This window comes from Anas acuta, chromosome 1, assembly GCF_963932015.1.
Source record: "Anas acuta chromosome 1, bAnaAcu1.1, whole genome shotgun sequence".
NCBI classification, from domain to species: domain Eukaryota; kingdom Metazoa; phylum Chordata; class Aves; order Anseriformes; family Anatidae; genus Anas; species Anas acuta.
This window is the reverse complement of record NC_088979.1, coordinates 77,869,139-77,896,108: the sequence shown is the minus strand read 5'-3', so window position 1 is coordinate 77,896,108 and position 26,970 is coordinate 77,869,139. Positions and strand designations below refer to the sequence as shown.

The 26,970-nt window shown below is 39.1% G+C and overlaps 1 protein-coding gene across 5 annotated transcripts in view; it reads right to left on the bottom strand.

Annotated features, from left to right (window-relative positions):
- Positions 1-26,970, bottom strand: part of GLRA2 (glycine receptor alpha 2) — a 129,518-nt gene that overhangs the window by 26,599 nt on the left and 75,949 nt on the right. For 3 of the 5 annotated variants that reach the window (XM_068683442.1, XM_068683446.1, XM_068683470.1), the window contains exons 8-9: positions 2,548-2,697; positions 567-686 (exon numbers count right to left, since the gene is read on the bottom strand). In XM_068683442.1, the coding sequence (XP_068539543.1) occupies positions 567-686; positions 2,548-2,697 (270 nt within the window). The remainder of the gene's footprint in view (positions 1-566; positions 687-2,547; positions 2,698-26,970) is intronic. The other 2 variants (XM_068683453.1, XM_068683460.1) reach the window with 1 other exon arrangement.

The window sequence follows — 26,970 nt, the reverse complement described above, 5'->3', positions numbered from 1 at the left end:
CAATGAAATACATTTTTTGGTTCACAGCTATTCATACTCCGCTAAACAAGGTTTAGGACAAGATGAGAAGGAACAGTGCAGTCATACAGGCCAGGAATAAATACCACACCAGTAAAAATGTATTTCATTATACATACCTAGTTTGGTTGGACTGTACTCATCTGAAAGATGACACAGTGTGGGGTTTTCTGTCTCAAGGCATTCCTTATGCTCCTGCTTCATGGTCTCCCTCCCTCCCCCGGCCATCCCCACCCCACAGCTCCTCTTCCCCCCAGGTTAAACAGGGTAAGCCTTCAGAATATACATGCACTTTGCTTAGGTTTGGAAAGGGAATTGCACAACCCAACCATGGAAGAAAAGCAAGCATAAGGAAGGGCCACAAGAACGTGCAACATGAAACTGCTGTTCATGCTGGGGACAGTACTGAATATCTTGTGGGGACATTTAGCAAAGAGAATACCAGAGGTTACTAGTGATGCCATGAAAATCATCCATTCCGTTGATTTATGACATCACTGTGCATACAAAACCTCTCTGTTGCTTTCTCTTTCTCACTACGGTTTTACCCTCAAACTTGAATTGCCGATCTGATTCACTGTCCCATATGCTGATGACTCTTTACTCCGCAAGCCATTCATGCGCCTCACGGACTCGACGCTTTCATTCCCAACAGTCATAGTCTGTGCCTGTCCCCAGATTGTCAGCAAAAATGAGAACAGCACAGTGGCAACACAACGACATACGTACACAACACGCAAAGAGAAGAATGGTTCTGTTAGAGAAGACCATCATGCAAAACAACATGAACCACTTTCAAAGCAAAATAAACTGAGAACATTGTGAGAGACAAGCTCAGGTAAAGAGATACAGAAGATGCCTCATAAAGAGATGGCCTCAGCATCACTATTCTCTATTTTGAAATTTGTGCAAACATTCATAGGAAAAGTGATAGCAGCCTGTGCAAATGGATGTGTCTCTTACTCCAACAGAATATTTCACAGTATTTAATTATGGCATTGCCCATTTTGCATAGAATTAGGCGGTATCTTCTGGTGATTAGGTCTTAAGTATCTTTCTCTTAATAACCACTAAAATAATCCTTCCCATAGCAGATGAATGATGACTGCCCTGGACCAAAACTTCATAATTTTCAAGTGATGTCACTGTCATAGTGTTACCAGTAGTGGCTGCTTGCCAACTACTTTACCACTAATGAAGACATCATATCCCAAACTGAAATTACAGACCCAATTCAGCAGCTTCTGCTGCTGCTATGCAGTTTTTGGAAACAGAGGTTTCCAGTGGTGGTACCTCTGGCTTGCGTGCCTGCAAATGAGCAAGCATTTCTGTTCTCTCCCGTAATCTAATATTAACAGGAATCTCAAACCATCTGACAATAGCATTAAACCAGAGGACAGCACTGGATTGCTTCCCAGAGTGTCCATCAAATATTACATTAGCTAATGAACAATTATTAGACAGACCTGTCAAAACACAAATGCCCTATGCCATTGTTGTCATCCCTCTTATAAGGGAACCATTATCTGTAGCTTGAAACACTTGCACAGCTTAAGTGAATATTTACTTTGCCTAGCAAATGTTCATGTGAAGCAGCAAACCTAAGAATTTCTACTGATACTAAGATAACAGTGGCACAGATACAGGAAGGATAAGATGCTATAGTGATGGGAATGATTACAACTGGACTAAAATTCAGTTTAATATATATTCTTGCCTTTTCATTTACCAAAGGAAAAAAAAAAAAAAAAAAAAAAAAAAAAGGAAAAGTTGACAGACTTCCTAAAAATATTTTTAGACTGACATCTAAGTTAAGAACAAGCCTCCCTTCTGCATTTCAGTTGCTGGTATTAAATGATATAATCATAATACTCAAAAAGCATTTCTTTGTTTAAAAAAAATAAATATATATCAGTAAAAAACTTGAAATGATAGAATATAGAAAGGAAATTATCCTAACCCTTCCCTTTTTCTGGGTGGTCAACTTTACTGGTTTTGAGCATTGGTGCCCACACCTGCAGTGGGCTATGCTAAATAATTTCCCATTTTAGCATAAAAATCAACAGGAAAGATAGGTCTCAAGCACATGCTGATGTCAGCACATCTGGATGATATCAAAGAAATAATATTGGTACACTATCTGTGTCACTGCTTCCGACTGTTCCTTATCTGCTAGTTAGTGCCACATATCAGCATAATATTTGGGAATTAGAAGAAAATATAATGCCAGTCCAGACTGGAATAGCTAATAAATTTATGTATAAAGGTGCAGCTGCTTCAGCAATTTCAAGAAGAGAATAAAATTCTTGGAACCAGTGACCAGGCTATTGACATTTATTGATATCTTCATGAACTGCAAATAACCACACTGGCCAATTTTCATCTCTTTCTCAATACGTAAAGCACTCAAGAAGAAATTTTAGAATAAGACTCTCCTGCAAGGGCAACAACTGAAGTGAGAAATCAACCTGTATGTCAAGAATACTGTCAGGGCAAAGGCAATTGTCCTGAGTAAAGGGCAAGTTGTACCTTGTTTTGTCTCCTTTGCCTTCTTCGAAGCCTCAGAAACTCCTTGTGCTGCCGTGAAACAAAGTTGACTGCTGCATATTCTAGCAATGCAGCAAAGACAAAGAGAAGGCACACGGCCATCCAGATGTCGATAGCTTTTACGTAGGAGACCTAGAAAGAAAAAGAGCATAGCATATTATGTTTCAAACTTCTTCATAAGCTGAAGGTATTGACATGAAAAAGTAAACACATTTCTGCACAGCGTGAATTCCAGTTGCTCGATTAGGTGTTTTTTATTATTATTATTTGGTTTGGTTGGGTTGAGTTTGTTGCCTTGTTGGTTTATAACAAAATAATCCATCTATTCATGGACGAGTGTCTTCACAAAGAACACACAAATTATGAGCTACAGCCTTGAGCAAAAGAATCGGGATAAGTATAACAAAACACAATTGTGTTTAAAACTCACAATCCCAGTTTATCAGAATGAATATGAATACAACACCTGTTGAAAAAAAATCCTAGAAAGGTTATATTTTTTTACCTTTTTTTCTCTATTATCAACCAATTAGCATATTGATTAAATGCCTATGTTTGATGCCTATAACCCAAAAGTAAACTTAGGGTACTGTATCGTAATGGTTGGTATGACTTCACTAATACATGTGATATTAAATATTAGATCACAGTGCCTTGACCTTTATCCAACAAGTTTATAAGTAAAAATAAATCTTCACAGACATTATCCATTAGAAATATGCAAATACCGGATGCCTTTTTTCTAGGAAAAGCCTATTCTGATTTGAGTTGACAGGTCCACAATATGATCAGATGTACTAAGCACAGTAATGTCACAAGATTTTTATCATATTACCCACACAGCAGGCCAAATAGTAGCCAATTAATGAGGTACACACTATCCATATCAAAGGTACATTGTCCTCCATAGCTGTATTTGGTCTCTGCCTTTCTTTGTAGTCTTAGAGTTTTTAAGCAAAGATCTTATGATTAAGCAACAGCAGGATGTCTCTACTGTTTATCAGATATTACACTAGGGTGGAATTATAATCATCTGACTTTTAATGTCTGCAATATATATGTGAGCTGGTTGCCTAAACTCCTTTGATATAAACAAATCAAGGAACGAAGAATACGCGTTTCTAGGATGCAATACATCTGAGCTGTTTTAGATGTCTGCTTTAGGATGAGATGAATAACACCCTAGCAGTGTTTTTTTTGTCTTCGTGTCTGTGTATAGGAGCTTAGAACTACATGATCTTAGCATAGATGCACGGGACTTTATGCAGTTGTCTAACTAAAAGCATTGCACACTATCATCTTAGGCATTTAGCCTCCATTTGCTAATCGAGGACAGCACAGATCTCCAGTATCATGATAACTGGTCCTCTGGAGATGTCTCAGAAACCCAAAAGCATCCAACACACAACTGAATTAAGCTAAGAAAAATGGATTGTACCCAAACTCTGAAAAATTATAATCAACAGGCATTTAATGTCAGAGTAGTACCCTGCAGGTTAAGCAATTCAATGCAGTCAAGACATGCAATAGACCAAAAAAAAAAAAAAAAAAAAAAACAACAAAAAGAGCAGAAATGAATGTATTGTGCATCTATTCTAATCTAATGTTTAGTAGACCTAATCTCCACCTCAGGAGACTTCCCTCTTACCCTGAGACACTTTGCACATGCTATTTAAATTGTCCTGGCTCTTACACTCATGGCCACCATTTTGAGACAAAGGGAAGCATGCCTATCTCTGTTTATTTTTCTCCTGTTCACCATGTGCTTAAATGACATTATTTTTCAAAGCCAATAGAACATTTTTTGATAACATAAAAGAGAATATACTGTACTATGTGTTCCAGCGAGCAATACAAGAGGAGGAACTAGCATTTAAAGCATGGCAGAAAAGATACAGAGCTCCATTTTGCAGATCCTGAACACTGAGAAGATCTTTTTGGAAGAGCCAAGTATTGTTATCCAACCTGCATCAGGAGAACACAAATTTCTGCAACTGAGGCTATAGTTCAGCCCCACACTGCAGTGCCCACTTCAGTGTTCACAGTACAGCATGACCAGGCTGGGATGGAAGAGGACCATTCAGCAGGCAAAAGTGATAGTGTGAATCTGTGCCTTTTGGTTAGATATACCACAGGTATGCATTTCTCTCTCACAGACTGAAAAATCTTGCAGGTGACATCTTCACTGAGCAGCTGTGAAACCCAGTGAAAACTCCGCAACGTCCCAGACACTCTGTGCCACAGGCTGAAGCGCAGTAGGAATCAAGTCACTGTAATTTCTGTAAAATGCAGTTGGGTTTAGGTTGTTTGCTACCTTCCTCGAAGGGGCAGCTTGTTTTGCTTTACAAATGCCCTTAGGAGACATATTAGACATGCATAAACAGCTGGACTGTGCTGCCAGAGACAGCACAATGCAGGGAGCTGAAGTCACAAGAATCAACATTTCTGACTGTGCAAATCCTGTCCTGGTGGGCTTAAAGCAGTGAGGGCAAAATAATAAAGAAAACTCTGAGTTCACCTTCCTGCCACTGACACAATGCTGCCATAAATGGCATCCACACACTTGCTGAGCCAGCTGGATTATTTTAGATCCAGGCTGCTGTGCTGGGATCAGAGGATCACAATATACTTGGCAGGTACTCAGCTTGTTTTATTGTTTAGTCATTGCCACACCATGGCACAGATTTAAATGCACAAACAGAAAGCAATTGCTTCCAAAACACACTCAAAATAAATATATGGAAAAGTGCTACAATAAGTGAAATCTGACCCCTCATTTCAAATCACTTTATATCATTTTTTTCTGCATAACTATCCCTGGTATGTACAAAATTCCATTGCTAAAAATCTAAAAATCTATGCAATTTTCTGAAGCCAGACTTTTTTCTATCCATCCCTATGCATGGAAAATTACATAAGTCTTTTACACCAAGACTAGGAGGTCCCCATCTGGTACACGTTTCCAGGGAAGGTTTAAGGTGGGTGCACAGCTTTTAGGTCAGCACTTGATATGTGCTGCAAAGCATACACAAAGTAAAAAATCTATGGACTTCAGGGTCTCCCTCTGCTTTAACTGACTTTTTGTCTGTATCTTCCTTCAATTGGAAAAGGGCCATAGCTACCAGTTCACAGACTGCTCTGAAGTGAGCCCCTCCCAACCATCCCTGCTGAAGCTGTGCCACTTTGTATGAAAACACATAAAAATACATTGGCTTGGGGACCAGGACCAGTCTCCTCTTTCCAGATGATATAAATGATAACCTGTGGAATGAATTCATCCCGTCTGTGTCCTAAACACATGCAGTGATTGAGAGGGCCATATCACAGAGTCTTTCAAGGTGGATGAACAATTTCCTCAGGGACATGAACACAGAAAGGTTGTGAATTTGATCTACACATTCCAGGTGAATGCTATAACCACTTGCCTACCAGATGCTTCAGATTCTCACTGTGGTATCTCACATGTCAATGAAATGCCCTTTTCTAGAAGCTCCTCAGCATTTCCCACTTATCTCCACAGGAAACTCTCCACTCAGCAGGCTCTATGATGTATCTCATTCCTAGATGCTTATTTCTCCTTTGCACTATCCAGGAAACTTTTCACATCTAATTTTCAGTTAAAAATTCTTCTGAATGAGGCACTCTTAGGAGCTGGGGTCTGCAAAACTGAGTACTTTGTGAGAACATAAGCACAATCCTTGCTTTGGCAGATTCTTCCAACAAGCCCAAAAAGAGTTAGCACACTGTTAGCAGGTTTTTTGTTGTTTTTTTTTTTTTTTTTTTTTTTTCTTTTCTTTTCCCAGATTGCAGTCTAGCATGAAAACTGATGTGTCTGCCCAACCAAAAAGCTAACAGCACTTGCTTCAGTAGCGACCTCATCAAACAATACTTTATCTCCTTTATCTCCAGCTTCCTTAACTACTGCATCCAAGCTCTTTGAAACATAGTCACTAATGTGTACATGTTCTTGGAGAAGGTTCCTTGCCCCTAACTAAAAAAAAAAGTTTAAAAAGTTATGTACATGGGTTTTTTTGTTTGTTGTTAAGCTAATGGTAAGAAATTATAAAGGGGGGGGGGGGGGGGAGAGAGGAGCAAAATGCATCTAAGTGAAGCATAGACATCAACACCATAGTCAAAAGAACTGTACCCTAAAAATGTCAGTCTCTCATTTTTGAGCAAGTCTGGAGTTTTGGATGGCTATTTCGGGTATAGATATCTGCTTGATACAGGCCTGTGATGGTAAGATAAAGCTTGTGAGTGAGTCGTTGTTAGCTGGTGTCTTGTTACCCCACACTAACCTATGTACTATGTACTGTTACCTTAGTGTCTACCAACTTTCTCATAGTTTCTCTTACAGGACAGAATACAAGGTGTACAGTAACACTACCAATTCAGAGTTTACATTATCAAGCTGCCAAGCATAAAATGTAAAAGTAGTACTGGTTGTTTTTTTAAAGCTAGACCTTGTCAAGCATTCTCTGAAAAGCCCGTAACTCTGATAGTACACTGGCTCCATTTACTTTGCAGTGCTTGTAGAAGTATTTGTTTGGAAACTCTTTGTCATTCTGTATTATCATGTTCAGAAAGCACATTCAGATTTTTTGTTGTTGCCCTTTTCTTTCTTTAAATAGCTGCTTTGTTTTTTACTGTGTGTTGAACAGCTTTTTTTTTTTTTTCATGGTGGTGGCGGTGGTATTTAATGGTTCCCACTAATAAAACCATAAATTATATCAATTATTCAGAAACTCTGTAAATGTTTTAAGGCCAGCTCTATTTCTGTTACAGTACAAACCTCTTGAGACAACTGCTTTAAGTCTCTGATCCAGTCTAAAAGGTGTAAAATGGGAATAAAGACACTTCAATTCTCTCCCAGTGTTTTACTTTGTGAAAATGATTTCAATAAGCAGTGTAAAGATCTCAGAATGTGATACAATCCATATATTCACTTATTTTGGCTGATCTCAAAAAACAAACAAAAAAAAAAAACAAAAAAACTTTGAAATGAGATATGAAGCTCAAACTCTCCACCCTCTGTTTTGTACAATGCTACATTCTAGGCAAGAATTTTTGAAGAAGCAAATTTTCAGCTACTGGGAAATGTACAATTTGGAAATAAATGTCTCTTATGCTGTCAAAAATCCCTTAGGGAAAAAAAGTCAAAGAAGTTTTTAGATTGGACATATAGAAATAGAAGTAATATTTTAAATCAAAACTGAAATCAAAGTTAAGTAAAATTGCCTTCCAGTACTAGGAATTGTTGCATTAAATTTCATTTTAGTTTTTAAATCAAAGCACTTACATGGATTTTTGTTATCATAAAATCTAAATTCATAAAGAAAGTGATAGATCTTTCATTCATATCAGCTTTACATATTTGAATCTGGAAGCACCCGCCCTAGTTTCACTGAATTTTCCAGACAGAAAATTTTCTGAATGATGAAGATGTTATCTGTGACTTCTTTTTGTTTCACCATTATTCTGGATCTCTCTTTTCACCCAAGCGTTTCACTGCCATAAATTCATATAAGAAAATGCAAATTACTTTTCCAGTCCTAAACTAAGAAAATGTAAATTACTTTTCCAGACCTAAACTTTCAGGCATTTTATATTATTCTGTTGTTGCAATGAAAATAAAAATAAAAAATTAAAAAAAAAAAAAAAACAAAGAGAGAGAGAGAGAGAAAGTCTGACAGCATCAACTTTAAAATCAATAGGATTGACCTACTGGTGAGAAAACCTTCACGAAGCATTCAAGTAAGACAAGTAAAACAACTGCCCATCACAGATGGCTCTGGGACATGTTTGCGAAGGGCAATGTTTTTGCAGGACAGTAAGAGGGCAGATCATTATCAGTCCTAACCACTGAGATCTCACTCTTTCACACAAGCATCCCTGGAATCTAGAAAAAGTCCTCTAAATATAGTCCTCTAAATATAGTCCTCCAAAATAATCTGGTTTAATATGTTTTATTTTCTCTGTGCAACAACCATTTGGTTGGAGAAAAGGAGAAACCAGGTCAGCTTTTCTTGCCTTGAGTTGCTCAGTCTTTGGCCCCAACCCAGCAAATACCTTGGGTTAGGAGCTGGGGCTTTGCTTGGGCTTGGGAGTGAGTAACCAAGCTGCAGAAGATGCTTGGCCCCTTCTCAGTCATAATAAATAAGTAAATAAATAAATAAGTCTGGAAGAAGGTGAGAACAGACAGGGAAAGGATGAGAGCATTTTTGTGATGTTTATAGTGCACCCACTACAACACAGTAATCAATAACCAAAGTAATGACAAGGTTTACTGCAGAAAGGAATATTGTCAGGCTCCAGAAGTTCAGTGTAAAGGATGGAAAAGGATGGAACGATAACAGAAGCTGTCATCTCCCAGACTGAGACTGTGACAAATGTTTGTTTGCATCTTCAAGACTTTATTGTTTACATTCTTTCACTTAAGGATTTGCAATGGAAAAGTTTAATCTATCAGACCTATTATTCTGTTACTGGAAAATAAACACTTGTACTATGGGCCTGATTTTAACAGGAGATGGTTCATTGGTGAATGAGTCCTGTGGAAGTTGTATGTGCCTGTGCTGATTTTTAAAAAACAAAACCAAACAAACAAAAAATTGATTTTGCTTTTCCTTTGTTTCATTTTGTTATTTTTTTATTATTATTTAAATTTTACTTATTAAACTGTCTTTACTTCAACTCACAAGTTTTCTAATTTTTGTCCTTCCATTTCTGCCCCTCATCCCACTGGGGCAGGGGAGTGAGTGAGCAGCTCCATGGAGCTTATCTGCCTACCATGGCTACACATCAGCATAGTCCTTCACCAACTCACTTACTTCATTGCAAGGCAGGTTGAGAAGACACTAGCCCAGCTGGTGACCTTCTTTCCTTTTCAGGTTAAATGGGGTTAAAATCAAGTCCCAGATGTTCCACTGCAGAGCCTAGCTACTATCTTCAAAGTAAAATGTTTATTTTATGCTCACATAACTGGTTTGGTTGGCTTGTTGGACGAATGGAAAAACAGCAATAACTGGTAAATGTAAAACACACTTTTCCCACTTATTTTAATAAAACAACTTTTTTAATTTGACTAAAATATCTTGTTTATTTCTTTCCCCAGAAACATATGTTTTGTCTTCCATTTTTAATGAAATGTAGAACATTTTCAAAACAAAATAATAAACAAGGAAGAAATATTTAATTTAAAAATGCTGAAAAAAACTATCCTAACCTCCCTCCATTATTTGGATTCCATTTGAAACTATCCACCAAATCATCAGGTATTCACAAGTTGTTCCAGTCACCCAGAAATGCCTCTTTTTAGTGAATTAACTATTCATCCGATTTTTTATATATATATTTTTTGCTCTATTTGTATCGTGGGTTATGCCAAGTCATGAGATGCGAGGTCTCCCACCCACCACTGATGCTGACTGTATTCAAGCTAGAAAAAGTATGGAAAACACTTATGATTTGTTTTTCCTTCATAGATGAAGAGTATCTTCTTATATTCTTTGAAGATGGTAAGGGAGTTAAGGTGTTTACAAGGATGCTGGGCAGGAGACAGAGGAGGTATGTAACAAAATTCAGTAATATGGCTAATAGTGATTTTAGTGTCGCTAACCATCCCAAAATGCTGCAGTAAGTATTTGGAAGTGCTGACTGACACCACTGTACTAGTTCAATCCTACTCCCCTGGAAGAGGGAGAACAAGATACTCCCCGCATTTAGTCAGAGTGAAACTGGCTGCTGAGAAACCATAAGTACCCAACACTTTGTGAACCTCTGCAACACATGGTTGAGACCTGATTCTGATGACACAGGACTGTGTTATAGTGCACTGTATCAGCAGCAAGTGATAAAGTGAGCACAGAAAAGTTACTTCACACTGGAGACCACTATTTCTTTAAAATGTGTAACTCTACTCTGTATGATATATTACAAAAAAAAAAAATAAACAGGTGTACCAGGTAAAGGAAAGCTATTCTAGAGAAGCAAATACATATACATACATATATATATATATATATTTTATATATATATATTATCTTTTATATATCATATATATATATCTTTTAAGCATGAGCCGTGTCTGTACGTATTTTATGATCTTTCTTCTCAAACAGCATATTTACACCGCTAAAAAATGTAATCCCATAAATACAGAATCAGTTATCAGGCTGGTGAAGCCAGAAGACTGTTTGTTTTTCCTTCCTAAGGGCATTTGAAGTATTGGCATATTCATCATGTGTCATTTTCTGTGATCATATGGTGTAGTTGCCTTGTATTTCTGTGGTGGGTTTACTCAGTGAGGCACCTGAGCTCTGCCACAACTGCTCTCTCACTCCCCATTCTCAAAGGAAAAGGGGATAAAATATGATTAAATGGGCTCAAGGGTTGAGATAAGGACAGGGAGATCGCTCAACAGTTATCATCACGGGCAAAACACATTCTGCATAGGGAGATTAATGTAATTTATTGCCTACTGATAACAGACTAGAGCAGTGATAACCAAAAGTAAACTATAAACATCTTACCCCCATACAACCTCTTCTACCTCCCGCTTGAGCAGCGCGGGAGAATGGGGAATGGGGGTTGCGGTCAGTCCCTGAGACTTTGTCTCCACTGCTCCTTCATGGTCCCTCCCTGCCCCTGCTCCCCCTGGGGTCCTTCCCCAACTGAGTCTGGGGGGCTGCCCACAGGCAGAAGCTCTTCAAGCACTGCTCCCACATGGCTCTGTACCACGGGGTCCATCCATCCATCCCCCAGGAGCAAACTGCTCCAGCACGGGTCCCCCACGGGTGGGCAGCAGCTCCCCCCATGCCCCCTGTTCTTGCGGGGGCTCCTCTCCACGGGCTGCAGCTCCGGCCCGGGGCCTGCTCCTGCAGGGGCTCTCCATGGGCCGCAGCCTCCTCCAGGCCACATCCACCTGCTCCACCGGGGGCTCCTCCACCCATGGGGGGCTGCAGCGTGGAGATCTGCTCCATGTGGGACCCATGGGCTGCAGGGGGACAGCCTGCTCCACCAGGGGCCTCTCCCTGCACAGGCTGCAGGGGAACTGCTGCTGCCTGCCTGGAGCACCTCCTGCCCTCCTGCTGCACTGACCTGGGGGGCTGCAGGGCTGCTTCTCACTCCTTGCTCTCCCAGCTGCTGTTGCCCAGCATTTTTTTTTCCCTTTTCTTAAATCTGCTCTCACAGAGGTAGGAGCAAACCCAGTGGTTTTATTAAGCCGTGATAATGCAGGGACTAGATGGTCGCTCCTACTGGGAATGAAGTGACACTCATATTGAAATCGTACCCTCAGAATCAGACCACCAAGCATAAGCTCTCTCCATATATATTCCACACATCTCTGTTCTTTTCCTTGATCTCATTTTGTCTTCTTCGGTCTTCAAGAAATCAGTATTGAATAAGAACTCACAGCCATTTGACTGTCTTCTTTTTCCTTCAAAAGCAACCAGATTTCAAATAAAGCTTTCTACGGTCAAAAGGAAAAACAGTCCTTCTGCCCTCACCAAAAAACTAGGACTCTGCAACTGTGAACTACCCACAGGTTGCTACAACATTTCAGTTCCCCATCAATTAATCCTTCAGATTTGGTTTGTGAATAAGGAAAGTCATAAAAGCAATCTCATTTTGGAAGAAATAAAATACCAGTGTTTGTGACATTTCTCTTGTATGGATTAAAGAAACTAATCAACAGATCAGCAGAGCAGTGGTGATCAGTTTATGAAGGTGACAAATAAGGATTGATGTCCCTGCTACAAAGAAGCAGCTTCTCATTTCTAAGTAATTGAAAGACATTTATCACTCAGAAACACCCCCATACCCAGCTGGATCAGTGCAAATTGAGAATTATGTGTGGCTGCTTTAAGACATGGGCAAATATGCATAAGGGCAGCCTTTGCAGATACATGACAATGTCTCAGGTATCATTTACAATAAAAGTTTCTGAGCCTTCCTTCCTAGTGTAATATAGATAATATTTCTCTAATGTCATTAAATGCTCACTTGTCTACTTGGACTGTAAGTGGTAAATTCCTCAGTGCATAAAATCATGGATAAAAACAATCACCAAGGAAAAAAATTGAGGAAGATTAAAGTGGAGCCACAAAACCATGATTGCATGATTGCTGGCAAGAGCTGCTGGCAGGATTTTGAAACAATGTCATTAAATTCATTAACAGAGTAAAATACTGATACTTACCAAAGGAGAATTTATATTTCTGATCCAGTTGAAATAAGAAGCCAATGTGGTATGTACCTGAATACAGCCAAAATGCCTACTTTTTGAATGCCAGACTCTCTGCTGTGATTACAGTTTTCTGATTTTTTTTTTTTTTTTTTTTATTTTTTTATTTTTTTCAAACAGAGCATTAGGTTCAGAAAACCCTTTCTGTTTCCTCTGTAGATCCCAAGCTGTCTAAGTCATCCTGAGTGAAAAGTAATCATCACTCAGCTCAGCCACATCCATTCTGGATGCAGTCATTACATCTGCCACCCAGTTAGGTAGAATTGCACTAAATTCCATTATTCTTTGACCTTTGAAGAGTTAACTGACTCAGTGCCTGACTGTTATCAAATAATACTCACAATATTATTTTTGTAGCAATAGGAACAAATCCCTTCCTTTCACATCAACCAGGTAAGAACCACAAAACTAGTGGGCAGCAGTGTAGCTGCTGTGATCAATACCAAGAACATTTGCACCTATACATACATTTTTAGGTATATATATATATATATAATTTGATATCAGTAAAACTGGGCTGATGCTTAGGTGAATGCAGAACATTCTACAAATCCTCTCTATGTTGTATATCCTATTATAGTCACAACTAAGTGAATCATTAAAAGTTATCCAATTCATTGAACAAAACAACAAATACCTAAAATTAGGAAAAGGATGCCTAGGGCAATATGCCTTTTTGCTTTAACTCACGGTCTTTGCTGAAGAGAGTTGATTTTTCTAATTCTTCCCTAAGATTCTACTCCTAAAGTCTGTATTTCTTAGGACTTTGAGCATTTTAATCTGGTGGAAAAAGACATTTGTTTATTTTTGTGAATAGGGTTGATTTTTGTGACCATCAGTCTCTCTAGATTAGAGATGGGTAAATTAAACAAAACCTTTAGTTAGAGAAAATTGGCTTACTAACTCTAAATACCTCTGAGTAAAACAACTGAGAATAGGATGGTTCATTACATCACATTACTCAGTATCTACATATGCTTCTTTCTTGAGTATCACTTGATTAGTTACTGCTCCTGAGCCACATATCATTCTTAATGATTCTTCTGGCTTGGTATTCTGCATTGCTACTTTCATCTGATTTAACTGGGAGGGAGAAAAAAAATCATTTGTGTGTGTGTGTGGATAGTTGAAGCAAGATGTAACTAATAATAATGGTGCAACAAAACAATCTGTATATAAAGTCCATCAAATAATGCACTTTTTTTTTTTTTTTTTTTTTTTTTAAAGAAAAAAGAATTCTAAATTAAAATAAGTCTCCTTAAAAAAGATTCCAAAGGTGACATCGAAGAAAACATAGGCTCAGGAGGGATAACAACCCAATTCCAATTGTGAGTGGTAGTGAGTCATATTTCATGTACAGTAAAGCACTTTAGGAAATGCAGAATTGAAAGAAGATGTACAATGGGAATAATAGAATACGGCAAAGGTGAAAATGCAGAAAGAAATTGATGGTCTGAATATTAATAAATAGAGAGAAACAAAATGGGATAAAGAAGGCAAGTTAAGGGAGAGAATAAGGAATTCAAATAACTGGGCTTGGACAGCAACATTTAGCAAGTTTCATACAATAATTTTTTTACTTTTTTTTTCTAAATATTTTTTTTTTTTCTAAATATTAACCGGATCATGTCTCATGGGCTCCTCCAAAGGATGACCCATCTGACTCACAATGTAGGTCTGACCAACCAGTTCCAGACTGACAGGGGTGTTCCAGGCAACCTGCACCACATCTTCAGAAAAAAAAGGCTGGGACTGAGGGTTTATATTGCACCAGGTTTTGTGGTAGAAGCAGCCCACACAGCAGGTTTGAAATACCTCCTGACAAGTATTTAATTTCCTTTTTTCCTGTTCATGTTCTTTGGAATTTAGTAATCCTTTAGTTCACTTTACTAATGAAGATCTACTTGTCCTTTTCAGTCTGAGGTGTCTGACCAATTACCTCCAGTTAACTGAATTACATTTTTGATCCAGTTGTGTAGACCACACATGGAATGAAGGAGCAAGAAGAAACAGCACAGGAACCATCCTTGCATGTTCCCTTTAGTGTCGCTCTAGAACCACTGGGAACACTTGTGTCTCACCACAAAAGTGCTTCCTGATGATCAGAACCTCGTTGTGCCCATTGCCTCTTGTCCTGTCACTGGGCTCCACTGAAAAGAGTCTGGCTTTGTCTTCTTTGCAACCCCCCCTTTGGGTATTTATTGACATGGATGAGACCCCTCTGAGCCTCCTCTTCTCCAGGCTGAGCAGTCCCAGCTCTCCCAGCCTCTCCTCATAGGAAAGGTGCTCCTGTCCCTTGGTCATTTCGGTGACCCTATTTGGACCATTTGGACTTTTTCCAGTATGTCCCCATCTCCTCTTGTACTGAGGGGCCCAAAACTGGACGCAGTCCTGCAAATGTGGTCTCACCAGTGCTGAGTAAAGATAAAGGATCACCTCTCTTGATCTGCTGGAAATACATGTACTTTGCCTAATACAGCCAAGAATACTGTTAGCCTTCTTAGCAGCAGGGTTATGTTGTTGGCTCATGTTCAACTTGATGTCCACCAGGACCCACAGGTCATTTTCTGCAGAGCTGCTTTCCATCTGGGTGCCCTCCAGCTGGTGCCTGGGGTTGCTACTGCCCAGGTGCAAGACTTTGCTGTTCTTCTTCTTGGACTTCATGAGGTTCTTGTCAACCCACCTCTGCAGCCTGTCAAGCCTCAGAAGAGACCATGTCACCTTTTATGCTCACTTTCTGCTGCAGATCCTGATTATTTGTAATAGCTTACTGGAGATCTTTTGATAACATTGCAACTCAGAATGCAGTTGTCTCCTTAGCAATTCAAGAGACAAAATAATCTGTTGATTTATAGTAACACTCAGGCCTCCAAATTCTGAGACTTTGCTTCCAAGCAAGAGTTGTGTTTCGTTTGCAGTTATTGTGTTTTTCATAGAATTTCATTTTCACCTGAGCTATAAATCCAAGTACTTTCTGAATCATACTGTAATGTTAGATTGTCTCCAGAACTGTAATAAGCTTTGTTCAGAACTTTGCCATCATGCAGTGAGGCTGAGTGAAGTCATTTTCAGCCACAATATGTATCACAGTTAGAAATCTAGTGCAATTATATATATATATATTTATATATATATATGGCAACAGCTAAGAACATCATTACTTCTCACTGAAAAATATTTGTGCAAAAGCCTTCTAGCCAGGCATTCTTGTGTTTGGGGCACATCCATTTTCTCTTCGCAGCTTAGTTTGGAGCCAAAGTACTGGAATTTCATAACAGATTTTTTTTTTTTTTTTTCTAAAGGTTATTTGATTGTTTATCCTAAAATCCAATGTTTGCTCCTATAAAAACCTCTTTGCTCCTCATCCATTTTCTAATGCCAGAGTAGGTTCATTTGTTCTGGACTATCTGCAGCTACAGTTAAAGCATTCAGACACTCTCTGAGGAATAGAGAATCAGAGGTGCACAAAGCTGAGCACTGGAAGTGCCCACAACACCCTCAGTAGTAGTGACTGAAGCAGCCTAGAGTACAGAAGGAGAGCTATATGCAGGATCATTCAGACACCTCTCAGAAAGGCTGCCGTCAGCCCTGGAGGTTCAAAGCACTGCAGCACAAGTGAGGGAAATGGTTTTCATGTCACTCCGATGCCACTCTCTCAAGAGCTGTTGAAGTCTGTTGCCCCATAGCAAGATAAAGCTTGCTGGCTGCTTGCAGGCTGACTTCATCATACTGGCAGACAAATGCTTACCTTACAAACAGGTTGGAGAAATCCTGGAGGGAGCTAGCAAATTCCGTATCCACCGAGCATATCACCACTGCTCAGTGAATATTCACGGTGAAGAACATACATCTTTGCAGAAAGTAGGGAAAATAGCATTTCTGGTTCTTTTATTTCCATTTGCTATGTGTTAAGTTTCTGCATAAGGTATATGGAATTATACCCTTCCTGAAAGCATGGCACTGTAATAGGTGATACTGGACACTTTACTCATTGGTTTTGTGTGTTTCTGATTTGTATCACATGCTATGTGTGTAAAATAGTGAATAGGACAGGTAGAGCCACCTTCAAGGAGAGGAGGTTGCTGCATCCTCAGGGATCCTGTTCAAACAGAGAAGCTTTGAAAGACCTAATGATATGCGGTCTGGAACAACTGTACTGTGGAAAAGCCAGACACGCCTCAGAGGTGATGGACAGAATAATTTCTTTACACCCAGAGGGGACCAAACTGAGTTTTCTGCTACTCAGTCATTGAGATGGCTGGAATAGAGGACATGGGAGGCAGGAGGAGAGTTGTTTATGGACCTATAAATTTCTGCTCAGTCTTACCTAGTTGCTTTGAGCTTTCTTTGCTTAAAAAAATAAAAATAATAAAAAGTTATCTTCTCCTGATATATTCATGGAACATAGTTAATGAAACATGGGGAATTCTTTCTTAAGTTCAGAAAAACTTTTAATCTCTTGAGGCATCTAATTATGAGGAGAAGATACAGGCACATCCACCTCAAAACTCTGGCTGATTCAAGGTCTTGACACAGGCACCATTTCAGGAAACAAGGACACTCAGTGCCTTTCAGCAGACTGCCCAGCCTTTCATGTGTCAGGCACTGAGTTAGAGGGCGTTTCCTTTGATACTTCTCTCTGCACTCCTAGGGCTTCAGAGCAAGAAGCAAAATCCAGATTGTTCAACAAGAGCATAATTGGCTGCTGCCCCACATTGCTCCCATACAGAAATTGCCAAGCAGCTCAAGGGGCACTTCCAGGGATTTTTGCTCTTGCAGAAGTCACAGACCTGGATGCCACAGAGCGTGTTTTCTGCTTTCCTTCCGACAACAGGGCCATCTGATATGAGCACTGCACAAGCCAAAGTTTTACAGGTCACACAGAGCACATGTCAAAGGCAGGAGAGAAAAGAAACAGATTTTCTGATCTAGGGGCAATTCTAAACTCAGATAAGTCAATTGCCATGCTATAATTTAAAAGAAGCTGCAAAATTGAACCAGTTTATTTAAGAAAAGACAACAACTTATATATAAGTAACAACCTATATAACTTTACCCCTGTCAGTTCCATAACTGGGTAGAGATGAACAAAGCTTTGAAGCAAGTCATGGTATTTCCCTCCCTCTCTCTCTCTCCCTCTCTTTCTTTCTCTCTGAACGCCATAAGGAACTTCAGAAAACACATTGGCCATAATTTTAAATCATGAAGATCAGGGTCAAATTATAACTCTTTCAAGAAATTTTAATAAACTGGCAGCAGCCTAGGTAAGTAATTCTATTTGCATAATTAGGAATGAACAGCTATCTTCTTTAAATTGTTTTGTAGGCATTTGCCTTACTGATAAGTCTAAGATAGTAATATCCACCTTCAGCTTTTTTTCCAATGCTACAGATTCTTGCAACATGAGTCTTTTTCTGCTGCTAGCATAAATGACTACACCAGGAGCACACACCTACATCCTTTATACCCACATCGTTATTACAAGCTCCAATTCCATTAAGGCTCAGCAGAATTAGCATTTAATATCCAGTTTTGACTCCTATTAGGTCAAAATAAGAGCCTAATAGTCCTGTATAGAAGCCCAGATTGTTCTGCCCTGTTACACAGCATTTTCATTCAACTTTAATACTTGTAGCTTTTGAAAAGTCCTTCTCTCTGACCCTGCTAGCAAGTTGCTGTGAAGAGTGACACATGGCTAGAAATACAAAGAGACACACTTCATATTATATTTAAGAACTATCTTTATGTCTGATAAGTTATTAATAGATGTCAGAAATTTCAGTAACACTTGCTCTATCATTATTAATTAGAGCTGTGGAGAAGTACTTGCCTGGCTGGTGAACCCTGGTAAATGTTTTTCATATGAACTGACATTTTCTCACTTGTCATTAGGTTTGAGATGAAAAAGAAAACAAACAAACAGGAAAATCAGAGAAATGTTCTGCACGGAGCAGTACATGTTAGTAGAGAATAGATTGTTCATAAAAAGACTCAAAGACTGAAAAATAGCTTGCAGTATTTCTCTGTTTTTTCCCCTGAAACATCTTAAGGAAGACTCTCAAAGAAGCTCATCCACCTGTTTCCCAAAGAGTATGTACAATGGAAGGAAATATTACCAGATCCCTTTTATAAACAGGGAAATTAAGGTGTGCACACAGCAACCCCACTTCCCAGGGCTACAGTATGAGTCCAGATCATCCTTCCTACCTGGATTTGAGAGAGTCCACACTTCTGGCAATTCCACAGATATACCTAAATCCACAGGAACTTTCTGGGGATGACTGGGCATCACCATCATTCACCACGGAATTTTGCAAAAGATGCCTATTTATATCATTGTCAGGTATATCAGGAAGAGAATGGGAAAGTGACAGGAAGAAAATGTGGATTAATAATACCTACTCCTTACCTGTTGATGACTATGTTTTTGACATAGTAAGAAACAATGAAGAGAAATTGAAAAAGATTTTAGTTTTTTGTTTGTTTGTTTGTTATGTTTTGTTCTTTTTTTTTTCAGTATAGGTTATCCTCATGGTTAAGTTTTTTTTTTTTTTTTTTTTTTTCCAGCATATGCAGCTGCAAGAGAGATTTTGCTTAAATTTCTAATACAATGCTTATTTTGTAAACATGTTTGTCAAGTTTGCAATACTTATGCTGCCTAAAGGGTACTTTGAATCTCATGTTATTCCAGCAGCCATGACTTTGATTGATTGCACATCAGGAAGCTTAAGTACAGAAAACTCCTACACAAAATCACTTTAAAGTATGGAAATTAAAATTTAAAGGCTGCTTCTTTAACATGCTTCTTGTTGCCAGGGCAGCCCCAACCCCAGTCTGAAATGTGGGGGCAGCAGGGATGAAGGGGGGCACAGCCTTTCAGCCATACTCCCACATGTCATAGGCACAAGCATTAAATTAAGTGGTGTTAATGTGGGAGGCAAGCAAAGGAAAAGAGCCTCCCAAAGCCTCCTGTTTCTGACAAAGCCACATCTGTTTAACACCCATAGCTGCCAAGTGACTGCAGAAGATCACAGAAAAAGCCACAAGCAAGACCTGGTTCTCCAACAAACATGCTCACAATATCCCTTTTATGCACGTCCCACCAAACACCATCATTGCCATCCGACTGATACTAATATGCCTTTACCACAGGGAGAGATGCACACAGCGACCTTAACCAAAAGCTTTTTGTCTTTAGTGAACACCTTTAGAGCTCCCCAGCATGTATGTTAGCAGCTTCTTCTGCTCAGGGTGGTCTCCAAAGAGGATCTGCTGAGCTCTTGAAGAGCCTTTTGCATTCTTAGCCTACAGGAAAGTGGGGGCCTATAGAAAAGCTGGGGAGGGACTCTTTGTCAGGGAGTATAGTGATAGGACAAGGGGTAATGGTTTTAAAGTAAAAAAAGGTAGATTTAGATTAGAAATAAGTAAGAAATTCTTTACTCAGAAGTTGCTGGGGCACTGGATGGTGTTGCCCAGAGAAGCTGTGGATGCCCCATCCCTGGAGGTGTTCAAGGCCAGGCTGGATGGGGCTTTGGGCCTGGTCTGGTGGGAAGTGTCCCTGCCCATGGCAGGGGGGCTGGAACTAGGTGATCTTTAAGGTCACTTCCAAACCATTCTGTGATTCCGTGATTCTTATCTGAGGGCTGTTATTTTTAGAGTACATATCTACAGGAAGTGTTCCTGTTGGCACTTGTATTGTAAGGTGCAGTGACATGGATTTTCCACTGCTACAATAAATGTTCACAATCTCATTCCTAAGGAAAACATCCCCTTCACACAGGGCAGGTGTGTTTTTGAAACTGTATAAGGTCTGATTTTCTGTGAATTTTCTCTTTCATACTATATTATTTCTTTCAACTCAAGCAATGTTCCCTTCTTGGCCTTTCTCAAGGAAAACAAAACAAAACAAGCAACCAAAATAAACAAACAAACAAAAAAAAAAAACCACCATCACCATCAGTTCTCCAAAGTTTTTACTCTTTTCCACCCAATGGCTGTAAAAAGGAATAACAATTAGCTAATGGTGAATGTTTAATTCATCTTTCCTCTCAGTCCAGTATCCCACTGATCCCTTAATATGGCAAATTATATGGGTGCTTAAGTCCAATAATAAGTGCAAATACTTTGCCTTAATTCAGCTGCTGCTTAACTCTGGAGATAACCAAAATCGAGTAGGTCCTTCTTAATTTGACTTCAAAGTCTTCTGGGCAGCTGAGTTCTGCTCATGCCCAGAACAGCTCCTGGTATGTGCAGGGAGATATCTAGCTCCAGCCTGAGTCCAAATGTGATTCAGGAGCTGCAGCAAGAACATCCTGGAACAGTGCACAAGGTGCTTGTTCAGAGACCACCTAACACCACTCAGAATCTCAAAAATAATTTATTTTATTTATTTATTTTTATTTTTTTAAAGACCTTGGTAGCTGTGGAAGGGTTAAAATAAAGTCATGGCAGTCATTCCATAGGAAGCTTTGTGGTACCCGCCCTCACCAAGGAAGAAAGAAATACATCCTCTATGCCTTCCCAAGCCTGAGAAAATACCAATGCATCTCTTCTACTTCCTATGGTATCTGTATCAGACTGTGGGCTGGACTGAGAGGAGAAAGGGCTTTAAAGCTCAAATAAGAGCTATTCTGCTGCATAGAAAGGAAAGCAAGATTCAAGGATTTAGTAGCAATGAAGAGGAGAAAAGGAGCTATCAGTTAGATGCCTCTGGTATGTTGTCATTCACTGGCTATAAAGAAGAGCCTTATGTGGTTCATAAGCTATTCTCTCTATCCAATTTGAAATTATGGTACTGTTACTGTCAGAGGAAACATCCTCAACTATATGAATGACAGGGGCAAGATTCAGCTTACCATCAGAACAGATAGGCAGCTCCTTCGTAAACTTCGTCCCATCTACTTTAGCTGTTTACTGGCCATAGGAATGAACTTTCTCTCTGGAGGTATCAATTTCCATCCACTGAAGAGGGAACTAAGATAAAGAATACCCACTAGCTAAATCTATCTGAAAAGCCACACTCAGCATTCTGGGGTGAGGTAGAAAGCTAGAAATATAGTATAGAAGAATCTAATGAAATTAATTTGGAGTTTAATTTAGAAACTGCAAAGTCATCGGGTTCCCTGACATTCCATCCTCTTTCTTGATGCAGTCTCCTAATTGGAAGAGCCATTCCCTTGTTTTAAACTGGTATGTCTATTTAACTTCAAGGCTTGACAGAGATTTTAATCATTAACATGATTAAAATACAGTTTAGAAAAAAAATGTTCAACACTGCCATTTATTTTAAACATTATTGTTTAATCACCAAATTCTCTGTGGTAATTATGCTATGTTTAGGCTTTGGGATTTTTTAATCAATGTTTTCCTGTAGTTTGGGTGTGATTCCTGTAGAAGCTTCATAATAACCAAATAACTAGGACAGCCTAATCTAATAATTTGTGCATGCATAGGATGTTTGGGGGGATTATTAAAGTTATTTTCTCACTAAAATGTTATCAGCTTAGAAAGCTGAGCTGTTCCAGGCCTATGACTTTTCATTGCAAAAATGTTTAATACATTTTTTTTTTGCACCAGATTGCAGTTGCATGTTAGTGTCATTTATTCCATTGATTTTCCCTTTTGAAAGAAACCTTGCTAGCCTCTAATTTTCACTTAAATAAATCCTAACAACCAAAATAATGTTGTTCAAATGGCAAATGTTTTCTGAAATTGAAAGCTGGAATATTTGTCTAGGCTAAAAACTATTAGCAAGGCTCAGATATGCATTAGTTTGACAGGACTTGTTATTAACTTTGGAATTGAGACCTGCACAATTTCCTTCTGTTTTAATAGTGTTGTATTTCAGTCCGCCCTCTACAACTAATTTAAACGGTTCCACAGGTAGAACCTAATCACATTTGCACACCAAGATGGAATTCTGTCCCTTCATATAAATTTCCCTGCAAAGTAAAAACAGAGATAAAAAAGAAAGACGAAATAAAATGAAATAGCATGAATGCAAGTAGCATTACTCAGACTTTTTTGTTCTACTGGAGCAGTCTGAATTTCAAAGCCACCTCCCACGCATACACTCAAATGTAACATTTTGAAATACAATACTTCCTCAGATGTTGCACTCATTGCAATGCAGTTTATTCCTAGATATGGAGTAATTGCTATAGAAAGCAAAACTACATCAGTATTTTTCTGCTCTAATGATTCATTCTGGACATTGAAAGAAAGACCTGACTTACAATAAATCCAACCAAAATCACATGAAAAGGAGAAGAGATAAAGATATGGGCAGACAAATGTCAAATATTATTCAGTTTCTTGGGCCATGATATGCACAGTATGCCATGCCTCCACAGTCATACATGCCTCATATTTCTCATTTGAATGATAATTCTTCTTGGTGTAATTGTAGCATTGTATCCATTATCCTTTCAGTGATTATCTTGGATTTTATTTATTTATTTATTTATTTATTATTCTTTTAAGTAGCAGAGCTTACACCAGAAAGGCTTTATTTAATCAGCTAGAGAGCCCATGGCATCAAATTGTGACAAGCTTTTCTCAGTGACATTAAGGAGTCAAAGGCTTACATTGCTATTTGTATACCCTTGTTACTTAGCCCTGATTATTGCAGAAATAATGTTTGGTGCAGAAGAGTTCAGATAACATACTGTATTCTAAACTTCAGTTGTATCTGAAAGTTGACTCATTTTTCCAGTGCAAAACTTCTTATTAAATAGGGACACCAGCAGTTCGGTAGGGGAACCAAATCTTTGTAGCCCTGGCCATCATCACCCCACCATTGCTGAGGTCCTGGGGTACGGTGTCTTTTTGGAGAGACCCTGGCCCAGTCTGTGCTGCAATAGTCCTTACCCCCTGGCTTGTTCTTCACAGTAGAGCAGCCGAACTTATGCCACTCCCTAGCAGATATCTTTGGGCTACTACTACTACTATCACAGTCATTTATGATTTACTTCATTTTTTGTGGGTCTTTCCCACTGGTATGTGTTTGGACTCTGAAGCATATAAGAGCATTTTGCCAGCAGCAGTATGGAAGCTACAGAGCTTTCAGATAGTTATCTTGGGGAATCACAAGTCCACTGAAAACTTCATTTAAGATGTTAATTTATGCATGATCTTGCTTTAACTTATCAAACCCAATGAGGAAAGACACAAAGGTAGTAAATGCATAATAATTCAAGACTGGGTGGTTAAAAGTTCATGATGCAATATTACGAAGCTTCAATACATTCTTCCCGCTCTAGATCTACCAAGAAACACCAGGCTTCACAGGACCTACATGACAACAAATGCTCTACAACAGAAACAGCTCAGGTGGTGCACCCAAACTTTTGCGCTGCTAAGCCTTCTGGTAATGGATTAGTTTTTCTTGAGGCCTCTCTGGCCTTTCTTCACTGGTATGAATGAGAGATGGCAGAAAGTTTCTTTGGGAAATTTTCTGATTTTCCCTTCCACAGCTGGTTCTGTTACTCTACACACACATGCCCTTCCTTTTTACAGCTGCAAGCAATGAGTGAATGATTCCTCACTTACTGGAAGAACAGTCTTCTTTGCTTTTAATTTTAATTTTTTGTTTTTAGTTTTTGTTGGTTTTTTGGAACACGTTTTTTTCAGTGATTCTTCATGTGAGCCAGCAGTGTACATTTGCAGCCCAGAAGGTCTACTGCATCCAGAGGAATGGCCAGCAGGACGAGGGAAGTGATTGTCTCCTTCTGTTCTGCCCTTGTGAGGCCCCACCTGGAGTGCTGGATACAGGTCTATGACCCCCAGCACAAGAAGGATGTGGGGCTGTTAGAGGAGGGCCACAAAAGTGCTCAGAGGGCTGGAGCACCTGTCCTACGAGGAAAAGCTGAGAAAGCTGGAGATGTTCAGCCTGAAGAAGAGAAGGCTTGGAGGTGACCTTATTGCAGTTTTTCAGTACTTAAAGAGGGGTTATATTAAATGTGGAGGGCAAGTTTTTGCTCAGGCAGACAATGACATGACAAGGGGGAATAGTTTTAAATTAAAAGAAGGGAGGTTTAGATTGGATGTTAGGAGAAAATTCTTCACTCAGAGGGTGATGATGCACTTGCACAGGTTGCCCAGAGAAGCTGTGGATGCCCCATCCCTGGAGGTGTTCAGGAGCAGGTTGGATGAGGCCATGGGCAAACTGGTCTAGTGGGTGGTATCCCTGCCTATGGCAAGGGGAGTGTAACTAGATGATTTAAAGTCCCTTCCAACCCCAGCCACTCTATGATCCAGTACAAACACTTGAAACATTAAAGTTGAAAATAGCTTTACAGTTTGGGGAATTTTATCCTAGCCTTCCATGCCACTTTAGCAATTGCTATCTTCAAATTATGAACCACTGGTCATAGGTTCATGTATTATGTTGTTCAAAACAAGGTTATCCAAAACCTTACATGGTATAATTAATTGTTTTGGGTGGTCTTTGAGATGAACTATATATAAGCATGAAAATCAAGAGAAGGAAAAAAAGAATGATAGTCAGGATGACATGATTTTGAATTCCCCTAAAATGAAACATACAAGGAGTAGTGGTGAAAATTTACATCATTTTTAGTCTTTGCTTTTATTGGTCTGTTCAGCAATAACACAAAATTGGAACGTTGGTAGTATGTTAGGAATATAAACACCTTTCTAAAAATACTTGTCCATCATGAATCTAGGGTAGAATAGTAGTAGTCCCAAAAGAAGGCTATTTTAAATCCTTATTTCTGTTTTCCAGTGAACTTATGGTGACAAACTTCTACTGCCACGTAGGAACTCTTTGTTTTACTTTTTTAATGAGCTCCTACACATCAGAGACTTTTTCCTTTGGTTTTGTGAACCTGACAAAAAATACACGTGTGAAAAGATACCTTAACTGCAATTTTTAAGAATCTACCGTGGTTTCTTTACTGCCCTTACATCTTCTGGTGAATAGTTCACTGAAGTTCACTTTTGATCAATTTAACTGCCATTCTTAGGCTTATCTTCATTCATGAATAATGTCAGAATCTCCTCTCTGTTTCTAATCTTAGGTAATTGCATGGTACCTATGATTTATGTGTAGTGAATGTTTCATACCAGACAACAAGAGCCTGCATGAACAAATGCAATGTAATATGTGCATCACTTCTTTGATCCTGCTACCCAGGCATCTGAGAACGTCTGATGCTATAGTAACCTGCCACATAAGCATTCCTAGGAAGCCTCCTTATCTGCAGCTGATGGGAACAAACTAAAGTCTCCAGCAACATGCAGTCTCCACATAAACACTCACTGAAATCTTGAATCAGTGCCCAGTTGTAATGCAGGACTTCAGCTCCACTGTTCATTTGATCCAGAACAAAATGTGGTTAAATCAGGACAAAGGAGGAGTACTTAGCACCTGACAGGAGAGATTTCTAACAGAGCCAGCATGGTAACTTCTAAAAAGTGGCCATAACTACAGTTTTCCCCACATTTTATTTTATTTTTTTTAAATAAGAAATGCCATTCTGAGAATTTTATTTCACAAGTGTATGCATGTAACTTCAAACCATTTTATTTTCCTTTTAAAATATGTAATTATTCTGCCAAAATGAATTATGAACAGTCAGAATCCCTCTTAATTTATATTTATGGAGCATCAGTACATGATAAGCCTCTTAATCACATCTTGTGTTTTACCAGGACCACAGGTCCCATTCAAAGTCATTATACACTGCATGTATGGATTACAATCTCCTGGACTATAAGAAAGCTTTGTTCCTCCTTATGCTGCTTGCACTGAGACCCAGGTGGATGGGGTCACAGAGGACACCTGGTCTTGGGGAAATTACCTTGATGTGCGTTTGGCCATTCCCAAACTTGCTCAACCAAGTAAAGCAGAATCTCTGTGCCCATCTTCAAAGGCCTTCTGCTCACTTCAAAAATGAAATCCAATTATTTGCTCTGATGCACTGAAAGCACAGGTCAACACCTCAGCCTAGGTTACTGTCACATAGGTTTGATCTGTCTAGGTAGAAAGGGTAGTGAGGGAACAAGGTCTGAGCTGTTACACACCCAGTCTTCTCCATTTACATGCAAGCAATATTTCCTTCTCACAAGTAGCTACTGACTATGAACACACTGTTGACTCTTTTCTCTGTGACACATAGCCCAGGAAAATGGCAGTA